At 42.5% G+C, this 14,712-nt stretch overlaps 1 protein-coding gene across 4 annotated transcripts in view; it reads left to right on the forward strand.

Annotated features, from left to right (window-relative positions):
• The first annotated feature begins 11,319 nt into the window (after nt 1-11,319).
• The window catches only part of VDAC2 (voltage dependent anion channel 2), a 17,243-nt gene continuing 13,850 nt past the window's right edge, over nt 11,320-14,712 (forward strand). The window contains exons 1-2 of one of the 4 annotated variants that reach the window (XM_087963867.1): nt 11,320-11,461; nt 14,315-14,376. In XM_087963867.1, coding sequence (XP_087819993.1) covers nt 14,340-14,376 — 37 coding nt within the window. In that variant the 5' untranslated portion in view covers nt 11,320-11,461; nt 14,315-14,339. Of the gene's footprint in view, nt 11,684-14,314; nt 14,377-14,712 lie in introns of all 4 variants that reach the window. The other 3 variants (XM_087963869.1, XM_087963870.1, XM_087963871.1) reach the window with 3 other exon arrangements.

The raw sequence follows: 14,712 nt of genomic DNA on the forward strand, positions 1-14,712 counted from the left end.
TAGCCAAATACCTAGCAAAGCAGCTACAGCCCCATGCTGAAACAGCAGCTTCACATGTACAAAACTCATACCACTTCTTGGAAATGATCAAAGATCTACACGTGGAGCAAGAAGATCTGCTTGTAAGTTTTGACGTGGTTTCCCTATTCACTCAAGTCCCGATAAAAGAGACCCTTGAAATCATCAAAAATAAATACCAACCAGCCAAACACCTCATGGAACTAACAGAACACTGCTTAACCAACACATATTTCATATACAAAGGACAAAGATACAAACAAATAGAAGGAGCCCCCATGGGATCACCACTGTCACCTGTCATTGCTAACCTGTTCATGGAAGAATTCGAATCCAGAGCCCTGGCCAATGCCATCCTCAAACCCAAACTATGGTTAAGATACATCGATGACACATTCGTGATTTGGCCCCATGGACAAGAAAACCTAAACAATTTCCTAACACACCTAAACAGCGACACCCCAAAATCAAGTTCACCATGGAAACAGAAACAAACAAACAACTACCATTCCTAGATGTACTAATCTACAAAAAAACAGATGGCACACTAGGACACACCATATACCAGAAGAAAACACACACCAACCGCTACCTCAACGCCCAATCCCACCACCACCCAGCACAGATAAACTCCGTGGCTAAAACACTAATTACCAGAACCAAACGCCTGGCAGACAAGACACACATTAAGGCTGAACTATGCACCCTGACTAAAGTACTGACAGCCAACGGCTTCCACAAAAGCAAAATCACCAGCTTGATCCACAAAAACACACTGAAACATAATAGAGACCCAGAAGATGAACAGACCTATGGAACAGCTGTCCTGCCCTACATAAGAGGTACTACAGACAAAATTAGTAAGGTACTACACAGACATCACATCAGGACTGCCTTCAAAACAGACAGAAAAATAGCAGCCATCCTTAGCAACCCCAAAGATAAAATTGACCTGGAAAACCAAGGCATATACGAAGTCCCCTGTGCATCATGCCCGGCCACATACATTGGACAGACCAATAGAAGAATAAGTACCCGCCTGGATGAACACAAAAATGCAGTCAAAAAGCTGGAACACACTTCCTCACTAGTCCAACACATGGAAGCTACAGGTCATAGCATCAACTTCAATGGCACCAAAACCCTGGCCACTATGGAAAACCCTAGCCACAGAGTCATCAGAGAAGCCATAGAGATTGAAAAGAGACCAGAAAGCATGAACAGAAGAGATGATTCCACCAGGCTGTCAATCATTTGGAAGCCTGCACTCACAAACAAAAAATCTCCACACCACAAGCCAGGCAAACACCTGGGCACAAACAGATCCCCCTGATACCTCCAGTTCAAACACACCCCAACCAGGCACCCAGATGAAACCCAGCTTCCTAACTAATGATAGCCGTCCATTTACCCGAAGCCAAGCTGCACTAAAGGCCTCCATTAAAGTAACACAATGCTGCCAGCCAATCAAGATACAAAAGAGCCAAAAACAGACAGAAGATATCAGAGACACCCATCAAGCAGAACACAGCAAACTCCGAGACCAATAAACACAGACCAAGACTCCCAACCAATCAGGATGAAGAAAAACCATTCTGGCACAGCAATAGGCTGCCCCAAATTTAAATCTGAAACCACTGTAAAAGTCTGACCCACAGCGGACACAATACAGAAGCCTGATGATGGCAGATGAGATTCTGCTGAAACGTTGCTACAACTTTAAAAGAACTACAATGACGTGGGAAAATACCCGAACCAAGCCGAACACCATACATACATACATACATACATACATACATACATACATACATACATACATACATATATATATATATATATATATATATATATATATATATATATACACACACATATACACACACACACACACACACACACATATATATTGTAATCTTTGTATCAATTTCTATCTTAGACATTATGTTGCAATATAATATCTTCTTAAATTCTATTTCACATTTTTTAACTTCCTTTCATATCCCTTTTATAAAAAAAAATTTCCCATATTGCATAGAATTCTGAAGTATCTCGCTTCTTCAGTTCTAACGTCATACTATCTAACTCACTGCACTGATTTTTTTTTTCTATTATTGCTTCATCATTCGGTGTTCTTTTTAACTTCCATGTTTGGGCAATTAATAATCTTGCAGTTGTAATAACATGAATGATTAGGTATATATCTGCTTTTTAAAAAATTCTCATTTATTATTCCCAATAAAAACATTTATGGTGTATAATTTATTTTTAGATCCAACATTTCTTTTAACTATTGCCATATTTTGTGTCAAAATTCCTGTATTTTCTTGCACTCCCACCACATATGATAATAGGTGCACCGTTCTTTCAAACATTTCCAGCATACAGGTGATTGAGAGCTATACATTTTGGCTAACCTGGTAGGTGGGAGATGCCATCTGTAAAACATCTTAAACAGGTTTTCTTTGTAGGATGTGGCTAATGTAATCTTTTTATTCCAATCCCAAAATTGCTGCCATTGATCCAAATTTATGTTATGGCTGAAATTTCTAGCCCAAGTTAACATTGGTTCTTTAACCTGCTCCTCATACATTTTATAATCTAGTAAATAGTTATACAGTTTCTTTATTTGTTTCTTCTCTGATCCTAATAATATTTTGTCTAATATTGTATCTTGACAACTTATTCCCCATTCTTTTTCTAAAATTTTTGAAGCCCATCCCTGATATGAACCATTGTAAGGTTTTTTTTGAGGTGGGGCACAACCCTACAGATGTATTATTCTCAGAACCTGCCCATGAATTCACTCCCAGGGGATCAGGTAATTAGATCTATGGATCCAGCCTGGATCTGTTGTGTGTTGAGAGGCGAGGTGAATCACCCATCGAAATCTTGCTGTCCTCATTTTACTTTGGCAAGAAGATTTCGTTTTTTACCCTGAAAGCAATTCCACAGATCTGACTCATCTTCCTTTAGCCAGAAATCACATGTGTAGTGAAGGCAAATGGAAATTCCTGCCTGCTTGGAAAAACAACAACAACAACCACCTTTAATCCTGGCTCTGAACCACATTTGCCTGCTGGAAGCAAAATTGCAGAATTTTCTCCTGAAGGAACAGATAATACTTCAAGGAATTATCTTTTTGCCATTAATTCAGCAAATACCTATCATCAGCCACAACGCTGTGCACCGTTCCATTGGTTCATTAATATCTGTATAACTCATTATTGGTTTTGCATTTTAATAAACAAGGTTTTTTTTAATAAAAGAAACTTGTTTTCCTGTTAATGGTACATGTTTCCTTTATTAACATACTATATTAGCAACCAATGATGATGAAGGAGGATTTTGCTAGCCTGAATTAAACCCCCAGTAATCCACAAGAAAAGGGGGAGAATACGGTGGCTCAGACACTGAGCTTGTCAATCAGAAAGTTCAGCATTTCTGCAGTTCGAATCCCTAGCGCCGTGTAACGGACTGAGCTCCCGTTACTTGTTCCAGCTTCTGCCTAGCAACCTAGCAGTTCGAAAGCAGGTAAAAATGCAAGTAGAAAAATATTTGGTGGGAAGGAAACAGCATTCCGTGCATCTTCAGTGTTTAGTCATGCCAGCCACATGACCACAGAGACGTCTTCAGACAGCTCTGGCCCTTTGACTTTGAACAGAGATGAGCACCGCCCCCTAGAGCCAGAAACGACTAGCATGTATGTGCAAGGGGAACCTTTACCTTTTTAATCCACCAAAAAAAAACCACAAAAAAAAACACAATAAAACTTGTAAAAAAAAAAGCAGATGTTTTGCTTGCACAAGCAAGTAGTTTCTTGTGCTATACAAGTGAGAATGACATGTGGCAAGAATGACATATGGTAAGTCTTCCAAGCAGAATAACAGAACTAGAAGGGACCTTGGAGGTCTTCTAGTCCAACCAGGCAGAAAACCCTACACCATTTCAGACAAATGATTGTCCAATACTTCTTAAAAACCTCCAGTGTTGGAGCATTCACAACTTCTGGAGGCCAGTTGTTCCACTGGTTAATTGTTCTAACTAATGGGAAATTTCTCCTTAGTTCTAAGTTGTTTCTCTCCTTGATTAGTTTCCACCCTTTGTTTCTTGCCCTGCCTTCAGGTGCTTTGACTCCCTCTTCTTTGTGGCAGCCCCTTAGATATCGAAACACTGTTCTCATGTCACCCCTGGTTCTTCTTTTCATTAGACTAGACATACTCAGTTCCTTCAAATGTTCTTCCTATGTTTTAGCCTCCAGTGTCCTAATCATCTTAGTTGCTCTTCTCTGCACTCTTTCTAGAGTCTCAACATCTTTTTTTATATTGTGGCAACCAAAACTGGATGCAGTACTCTAGGTGTGGTCTTACTAAGGCATTGTAAAGTGGTATTAACACTTGTGTGAACTTGATTTCTATCCTTCTGTTAATGCAGCCTAATGCAGTGTTGGCTTTTTTGGCAGCTGCTGCACACGGCTGGCTTGTGTTTAAGTGTTTGTCCACTAGGACTCCAAGATCCCTCTCACAGTTACTGCCATTGAGCTGAGTGCTTAACTGTTTCACACCGATAAGAGAAAATATTGCCCCACAGAGGACTCTACTATCTGCATCTACTATGTACTCTGTGAATTGTTAGGGAGGGAATTTCTTCACCTTCTTTCTCAATACCAGGATTGAGTTGCCTCTGGAATCGGCTTCCACACCAACAATAGCCACTGACTGCAAGTAGCTCTTCAAGATTGCAGACCTGACTTTTTCTTAATTCTGGCTGGAGACTGTATGAAGAAAATCCCAGATTCAAAGTATGCACCTTCTCAGGGATATACCCTCCTTCCCAAGTGCACGAGAGTTTGGTCAAGCCAGTTTCTCTCTCTCAAAATATTGCATTTCTATTCTTTTCTTCTTCTTCTTCTAGTCTCACTGTAACCCAAAGGAGTAGCCTTGACAGGTTCTCCAAAGCCTCACCTATACATTATTTCATGCTTGAAAGAGAAGAACCATAGCTTGTAAAACCTAATTTAAACCTTAGTTTCATGCATTGTAGAATTTTTTTGTTTGTGGGAAAGTATAACTGATTTGTTTGTGGGAAAGTATAACTGATATTTACAAAACGCAGCTAGAGCAATAGATCTCATGTACAAGTTGGCTTAGCAATTTGGTTTGTAACAGCCCAAGTTAGAACCATCTTTATAACACCACGGACAAATGATCATTTGCTCCAAATTGTCCTAAATGTCACAACTGATCCTTCATCCAAATTGACAGCAAGTTTCTGGTATTTGCTTTCAAGTAATCCTACTAGCAATTGTAGCCTGATGCATTCCATACTTATTTTCCAATGAGCCTTGCTACTTGTAGCATTTGTTTGGGATACTCTCAGCTACACAAATTGAGAATTTCTGCCTGTGAATTGTAAAGCTCACTTGGGGGCCGATAATCCTAAAGCAAACGTTATAAAAGTATAAAACCAAACCTTATTTTGATTCAATATGAGTGACCAAATTTACTTTACTTTGAAGGAAGTTCTCTGGCCTCCGGGTTTTACTTCCAAAAAGTGAATTTATTTATTTGATATAGGTACTGGTCCAAATCCCAGATAATTCTGGGTTGGGCAAATATAACTCTAGCTATATTTCCTTAGAGTTAGGATTACAGCTTCTTTATATAATTCCCGGGGAGTTTAGGACTATGCTCCTGCCAATTAATTCTAAATTGCAGGAGACAATGGTGGCCCTTTAACCTTTAGTCCACCAATAGCAGCCTCTTAAATCCCCCTTCAAGATAGAGCATTTAAAGAACGTCTCCTTCCTCAGATAGAAGCAGCAAAATAGCCTTTGACCTGCATACTATTGTCCATTGTTTTAGTAAAAGGAGTGACTTCTATCTTGTCAGCTGAGTCTTAAAAAGTGTAAATTCCCCTGGTGCTTATGGAGCCAAACATGGAAACAGAGGTGGAAAAGAAGAAGAAAAAGAAGAAAAAGAAAGGACATAAACACTCACACAGAAGCAAATATATATGTGAGTATTACCTTGATTTCTTTTTTTAAAAAAATATTTATTATTATGCAATTTCCTTTGTTATATATACATTTTCCATATCCACAATGGTAGTGTACTGTCTGGGTACAATCTCTTTTAAGTACAAGTAACAAACCTTATACACACATTAATTATAACCATTATTCTCTACATCTATTCACCATAATCCATTATTTAATTAAACACTCTGTTCAGTTTTATCATATAATTAGTTAATATCAAACCTTATACATATCATTTCACATCACCATTATCCTCCAAGTCTAATAATCATATTTCCTTATCCCATTTATTCAACATTCATTATTTAATTACACACTTCATTTTTATTTACATAGCCTCCTTAATTTTAAATTTCTAACTTCTGCTTCTATTTTCTAACCATTGATAAAATAGTTCCCAAGTTAAAAAGTATTCTGTTTCCTCCTTATCCTTCATATTCAATCTGTCCATTTCAGCACATTCTAATAATGTCTCTATTACATTTTCTTCTGCAGGTATTATTTTCATTTTTCCAATTTTGTGCATGCACAATTCTCGCTGCTGTTATTACATGTAAAATTAAATATGTATTTCTTTTATTATATTTTTTCTGGTAGAATACCCAACAGAAGCACATTTCTGGTTTTAAGTCGGTTTGTTGTTTTGTCATTCCCTCTAGCCACTGTTTCATTTTTAACCAATATTTTCTTTTTAATAACAGGGAATATTTCCTTCTTATCTTTAGTATATGGGGTTGGTTTGAGAGGGAGTTGATAAAACATTGCTCTCAACCTTTGTTAGAATATTGAGATTTACTCTACATCCTTCTCCACTTGATGGGAACTGCTGTAGAAAATCAAATGTGGGTTTTCATAGGTCTTTTCCAAAGGTGGTATTCAGCCGGTTCTGACCAGTTTTGGAGAACCAGTAGTGAAAATTTTGAGTTCAGAGATCCAGCAAATCCCACCTCTGACTGGCCCCACCCCCATCTATTCTCTGCCTCCCAAGTCCCAGCTGATTGGCTGGGTTTTCTTTGGTTGCCCTGCAGAGGAGAACGGAGCTGGAAAGCAGGTTAGTGGGGTGGGGAGGGAATGGGGATTTTGCAGTAACCTTCCCCTGCCACGCCCACAGAACCGGTAGTAAAAAAAAAAACGAATCCTACCACTGGTCTTTTCCAACATATCTTGGAGTTTGCTTATGGGCAATCCTCAGTAGAGTTTTTAGACAAGTTTAATTAGATTTCTGTATATCTCAGAACACTTTTATGCCCAGTTCCGAGGAATGGGCAGAATAAACTGCACAACCAGTGCTGCTATCCTGAAGTCACCATTCTTAAATCTGAATGACTCAGCAGATGCCATTACTATATAGATATGAGGAGGATGTATCCATGTTTCCCACCAAAGAAGACTGGGTCTTATATCAATTTTTGCTCCAAAAAATGCATTAGGGCTTATTTTCCAGGTTAGGTCTTTTTGGCGAAATACGGTACTAAGTGCATCTGTCTGGCTGATAATCTTAAATGGGGTTTATTTTGGGGGTAGGGCTTATGTTATGAGCATCCTGAAAAATCATGCTAGGGCTTATTTTCTGGTTGGGGCTTATTTTTTTGGGGGGGAGTATCTATCTAATCTAATCTAATCTAATCTAATCTAATCTAATCTAATCTAATCTAATCTAATCTATCTATCTATCATCTCCAGGCTTAAAATAATCTGTGGTTGAGAGTCACCATAGTTTAAGTGCTAAAAATTAGTCAAGGATAAGTGGTAGCCCAGCCATAATAAAACCAGAGTGTTTCAACTATAGGCAATTGCCTGCCTCGTTCAGTAATAAGGAACTAAGCGACTAAGATGATTAAAGGCCTGGAGACTAAAACGTACGAAAAAGGGTTGCAGGGTTTAGCTTTGGCTAGTCTAGAGAAAAGAAGGACTAGGGGAGACACGATAGCAGGGTTCCAGCATTTGATGTGGTGCCACAAAGAAGAGGGGGTCAATTTATTTTCCAAAGCACCAGAAAGCAAGATAAAAAACAAAGGATGGAAACTCATCAAGAAGAGAAGCGACCTGGAATTATGGAGAAACTTCCTGAAAGTGAACACAATTAACCCGTGGAACAGCTTGCCACCAGAAATTGTGGGATGCTCCATCACTGGAGGCTTTTTAAGAAGAGACTGGACAGTCACTTGTCTGAAATGGTATAGGATCTCCTCCTTATGCAGGGGGTTGGACTAGAAGACCTCCAAGGTCCCTTTCCAGCCCTTTTCTGATTGATTGGCAGCTTTCCAAATTCATCTTTCGCCCTCCCAGAGGCTTGAGGTTCTGGAGGACCCGTTGCTAATGATATGGCTGGTTCAGAGAACCATCAAATCCCACCCCTGGCGAGCCCCGCCCACCCCACCCCTTCTACCCCACCTGTCCCGTTTTGGATGCGAGGTAAGTGCAGGGCCTGCATGGAGGCTCAGGGAAGGGGGGAAAATGGCCCTTTCATATGTTCCGGAAGTGTGAAAACGGGCAGGTTTCCGGCCTCTGAAGGGCCTCCGGAGCGCAGGGGAGGCCATTTTCGCCTTCCCAGAGGCTTGGGGAAAGCCTCCGGAGCCTGGTGGAAAGCCTCCAGGGAAGGTGGAAACACCCCCCACCCCGCCGTGGTGCAGAAGGCCAACTAGGCCACGCCCACCATGGCCACGACTACCCAGCAACCGGGCAGAGAAACCCTTGCTGAAATTTTGGACGCCCAGCCCTGGGAGCAAGTTCATGTCTTTCCAGTGCCATCGTAACTGAATGGTTGCTGAACCGACTGGCTGCAGCCCTCAGGTTGCTCATCTTGTAGGAAGGCACTCCTTATCTTCCCCTTAGGTGCAACAGCTGTCTTTCAGCCAGATGATATAAAAGGATATTTCCCACTTTTGTCACTGGGTTGGGGCTTCTTAAGTTTCTTTGTTTCTGCCCCCCAAACCTAGAATAACATGCGGCAATTCTTCCCAGCGGAGTTTTGTATCGTTTCGCAGCTATAGACACCATTTTGCCCGACTGAGAACTCCGCTATCTGCCTTGCCATGCATTCTGTAAACTGTTAGGGAGAGGTCTGTCTTCTCCCTCTTTCTCTTGTCTAACATCTGGGCTGAGTTGCCTCTTAATCCTCTGGAATATAATCCCTTCCTCCCGGGGATCCACCTGGCTGCATTCCATCATTCTTTCAGATCCAGTCGTTGCATCCAGCACCTTTCTAAAAATTTCCAGTGTTGGAGCATTCACAGCCTTTAGAATAGAACAGAATAAAGAGAGTTGGAAGGGTCCTTGAAGGTCTTCTAGTCCAACCCCCTGCTTAGGCAGGAAACTCTGTACCACTTCAGACAAATAATTATCCAACATCTTTTCAAAAACTTCCAGTGTTGGAGCATTTACAACTTCTGGAGGCAAGTTGTTCCACTGATTCATTGTTCTGTCAAGAAATGTCTCCTTAGTTCTAGGTTGCTTCTCTCCTTGATTAGTTTCCATCCGTTGCTTTCTACCCTCAGGTGCTTTGGAGAATAGCTTGACTCCCCCTTCTTTGGGGCAGCCCCTGAGATATTGGAAGGCTGCTATCATGTCTCCCCCAATCCTTCTTTTCATCAGACTAGACATACCCCAGTTCCAGCAACCATTCTTCATATGTTTTAGCTTCCAGTCCTCTAATCCACTTTGTTGCTCTTCTCTGCACTTTCTAGAGTCTCAACGTCTTTTTTTTTTACATCGTGGCATATGGATCCACTTCCGTTGAAACGCAACAATTCCGCTAAAGATTGCATTCAGATGTGCTCATGTGACTCTCTTCAACCTGAAGTACAGATTAAAGCCATGTGTGCTGCTTTGCATAACCTAGGCTTCTCTGCAGACCCTGCAGCCTGTCTCTTGTTGGGTTCTCGTGTTTTAACACTGGAGGTGGTAGAGTACCTGGTGCTTCCTTGCCCAATTCTTTCCGCTTTGGTTTTTAACCAAGAAAATGTTGCCTTTCGCTGCTTCTCTATGCCTGCGATGTGCCTCCTATTGCCGGTCATGTGGCTCTTGGCCCAGGGGGCCTGTGAACCAGGCTGACGCCCAGCCTCCCTTGCTTGGCCTTGAGGGTCTCTCTTCCATTATGTAGCTTGAAAATAAACCAGCCTGTTCCCACTTGTACACTTTTTGCACTGCAACAACTTCCTTCGGCAACAGTATTCGCCCATTAGTATTCTTCCAGAGAGGCAAAGGCAAATACCGATTTTGGTCTTTCCTGGAGGCAGTGGCATCTGCAGGGAGTGCCAAAAGCTGTAAAGGAATGCATGTGTGCGTGTGTGCATCATTGTTTGAAGCCTCAGCCTGTTTGTACAGGCAAAAACCCTCCTGTACATGTATAAAAACAAGGGGGTGGGGTGGGAAGAGCTTTGTTTGCAAAGCAATGCCTCTTATTTTGCAGATTTTGACACCTTCCAATACCTGATAGAAGGCATATCAGTGGGTATCTAACAGGAAGGCCCTTTCATTTCTCTCTCGTGCTTTGGGGGGCGTGGCGTTGCAATTTCCAGCACTGAATGGACACACCTGCGTTTTGTGGATTTTCTTTTTCTTTTCTTGCAACCTCATCTCACACAAAGCTCTTAGGCAACATACTGTATTGGCTGTATAAACCTTGTCTTTTTAACCGTCTTTTTCTTTCGTGCATTTAGTTTGCAAGAGCAAAATATTCAGAATATAATTCTTTTATTGGCCAAGTGTGATTGGACACGCAAGGAATTTGTCTTGGTGTAAATGCTCTCAAATAATATTAAATTAACAGAATCATTAAATAACCTTATGCATGCCGCGCGATAATGAAAAGCAGGCTTATGTTTAAAAATATTTTTTTAAAAAAATAAAATAAAAACACGCCACCAAACGCTCAACAAATCGCGCGTCCCCGTACCACCTGTTTCCCCTCTCCACCAGTGCCAGCGCATGCGCACCGAGCTCCCGACTCGCCTGGGCTACTTTCCCTCTTCCCCCCTCCCCTCCCGCTTTCTTCTTCCCCAGAGCCCCGCCCTCTTCCTCGCATCCCAGCCCAGGGGCTGCCTACACCGGTGCCTGACTGAATGAGTCGGCTCCCTCCGCTCGTTTTCTGCCTTGCCTTTTTCCCACCTCCGGCGGAGCGATTTTCCCTCCCTTTTGATCAGCTCAGGAGTTCCCGGCAAGGGCGGCGAGGCCCCTCGGGCGGCGCGGAAAGAACAGGATTCAATCCGGCGCGGCTCGGGACAGCCCACCTTTCCCCGTCGTTGGCTGGGGGAGGGAGGGAAGGGGGGGTCTTGGCCCGCTGGCAAGCGCGCGGCGTCTCCTTCACTTCGCCCTCCAGCGCGGCCTTCGAGTGGGAGCGGCGGCGGTGCGAGAGAGAGTGAGAGAGAGAAAGGCTCCCTCCTCGCCCCTTCCCTGCCCAGACAGGTAGGAGGCCGGCAAGGGGCGCCGGGCCTCGCCGTTGCCACGGCAACGGCGCGGGAAGGGTGGGGGCCCTTCTCGCGGGGCTCGTGACATTTCGCGGCGCGGCGGTGACGACGGCGGCGGCTTTGCCCCCCCTCCCCGAAGAAGACTCTCCGGCCCCTCCTGAAAACCAGCCCTCTGGAGTGGGCCAGGCCGACCCCCCTTCCCGGACTTCCACGCCCTGGGGTGGGTGGGCCGGAACTTGGGCAGCCGGGGTGGCTCGGTCTCTGACCCCGCGGAGCAGGCCGCGCCTCACAAAGCCTCGGGGGCGGCGGGGGGCGGCGGCGGGGGACTGGGGGAGAGACCCCGGGGAAACCCTCCGAGGAACGAACGGTCCTGGGGGTGGGGGGCAAGGAGGGGGGGCAAAGCGAGGCGGTTCCTGGGGCGTTGCCTGGCGGGGCTTCCTCGTGGCTGTCCTCGTGGGTGGCGGAAGGAAAGGGGACGGGGCTCCCGCCTCTATTTCGGGTTGGGGGCGGCAGGCAGGATCTCAGGGGGTTTGGGATACTGGGGGCCTCCACCTCGAATTTCCCTGCCCGGCTTGCCTGGGCTTCTTTACGAAGCTCTTCATCATTACTATTTGTGTGCGTGATGTGTATATGTACCTATATGTATATGTGCATATATGTGTGTGTGTATATATATATATTATGATCTTATATAATTATATGTGTGTGTGTGTGTGTGTGTGTGTGTGTGTGTGTGTGTGTATATATATATATATATATATATATATATATATATATATATATATATATATATATATATATATATGATTTTATATATATACATATACACATATATACACATATATAGTCTAAGATATATATATATATATATATTATGTATATATGTTTTCTTAAGTTTGGTATATGGTATTAGCTTGCCTGATGATGTGATGAGATTCTGCTGAAACGTTTACAACTTTAAAAGTTTTCATGACGGGATACATGTAACAAAGCTGAATACCATACATATATATGTTATATATCTAAGATATATATATCTAAGATAGATAGATAGATAGATAGATAGATTGATAGATAGATAGATAGAATATATATATATAAGTTTCAGCAGAATCTCATCTAGTATTCATCAGGCTTCTTTTAAATATGATGAACACTATACAGATGAACACTATACAGAAGCCTGATGATGGCAGATGAGATTCTGCCAAAACGTTGCTACAACTTTAAAAGCACAACTACAATGACGTGGGAAAATACCCGAACAAAGCTGAATGCCACACACACACACACACACACATATATATATTGTAACAGATAATTTTATACACGCACATACATATATTGTAATATATAATTTATTTAGAAAATTTGACATTGCCACCCTACTGGCGCATGGCTACTCAAGGCAGCCTACAAGGATCTAAAAAACCCAACATGAAAGCAAAAGGAAAAACAGAATAAAAAAGGGGAAAAAAAGAATAAATCCCCCATCCCTGGTGACAATGCACATTTGTACTAACCATTTAATGAGGGACTCCATCCAGCTCCCTTATCAGTTATCTATTGGTATCTATTATTGAAAGTTGTTATCTATTACGTTTGATACTGTGTTTCTCATACAATAAGGCCGGGTCTTATTTTTTTTTGAGCCCCGAAAAAATGGCTAGGTTGTCTTTTCGGGGTGACTTAATTCCCCCCATTGCATCTTCGGGTGGGTGGGCGGCGACGGCTTGGATGCTGACCTCGCGTTGGTGGGGCACTTTGTATCGGGTCAACGCAGGCAGCACCATATCTGGGTGTGCAACAAAGTGCTTCCTAACGGCAAGCCCTCCACCATTCCCCCCCATTTCACATGTTTTAATATAGGCCTTAATTTGGGGGGAGGGGCTTAATTTCATTTCATGCCTATAAACATGCTGGGACTTCCTATTGGGGGAGGCCGTATTGTTGGAGAAACGGTATTGTTTTAAGGGTTGCCAGCCAAGAAGTTGGGGGGTGTCTCCCTGTCCCTTCCCTTTTTTGTGGCTCCTTTTGGCCTGGAAGCAGCTGAGTCCACCCCACCCCCCCATTTTCCACCAGGTGGGCATTGGCCAGGGAGGAGGGTGCCTGCAAGATGGCTATGGGGAGGGCTCTGCCCCATGCCCTTTAACCTGCCGCCAAGGCAGCCCAGCACTTGGATTGATTGATTGAGATATATGTGTATGTATATATACATGTGTATATGATTGAGGGGTGTGTGTATGTGAGACAAAACATAAGAAAGGGAGTCCTCGACTTGTGACCACAGTTGAGCCCAGGATTTCTGTGGCTAGGCGAGACATTTCTTAAGTGAAATTTACCACCTTTCTTTGTGGCTAAGTGAATCATTGCAGTTGAGAAGCTTAGTAACGCAGTTGGTAAGTGAATCTGGCTTCCCCACTGGTTTTTCGTTGTCAAAAAAGGCACAAAAGAGGATCCCATGACCTTGGGACACGGCAAGGGTCATAAAGTAACCAGTTGCCAAGCGTCTGAATTTTGATCACGTGGCCATCGGGATGCCACAAAAGCAGGCGTGAAAAATGGTCATAAGTCACTTTTTTCAGTGCTGTTGGAACTTTGAACAGCCACTAAGTGAACTGTGGTAAGTCAAGGACTACCTGGATATACATGAAGCTAAGACAGCCTCTTTGTTTTTGCACAGGGCTGAGGCAGGTTCCCAGACAAAAGGGTGCTTAGTTTATAAAGAGTTACACAAATATTTTCAATTGTGACAATGAATTTTTTTTTAAGCAATGCAACTGTTGAAATGATCTGTTAAGAGTCACTAACCTTAACTTTGATGTAATCTTCCCCCTTCCCCATTTTGTAGATACTGTAAATTGGACTAAATAGCTATGAATTATAATCCACCATGTCAGCGCCCACCAAGACGTAAGTAGGGAAAGACTTATTGGAAGGATCTTGAAGTAACCATTTTAACTATTTTATAAGCTATACTGAGGTTTGGAGGGAAGACTAACTGATATCTAATAGAGGGATAATTCTTAGTTTAATTTAGTTATTCAAAACAAATCTAGACCCATCTTAACTGAGTACTTAAAGGAATTTCCTGTAATGTCTGTTCCTCAATATGATCTATTTTATTTAAAGTTGTAGATACTTGCAAACTTTTCTAACAATTCTTTATGAGCACTTTATGATGAGGTGGAGCTTCAGGGAAAGGTGGAACATAATTATGCAATTTAACTAATTTAAGTTTTAATTACA

The sequence above is a fragment of the Notechis scutatus genome, chromosome 4 (assembly GCF_049901735.1).
Source record: "Notechis scutatus isolate UNSWTSFEM ecotype Mainland chromosome 4, rNotScu1.2, whole genome shotgun sequence".
NCBI classification, from domain to species: domain Eukaryota; kingdom Metazoa; phylum Chordata; class Lepidosauria; order Squamata; family Elapidae; genus Notechis; species Notechis scutatus.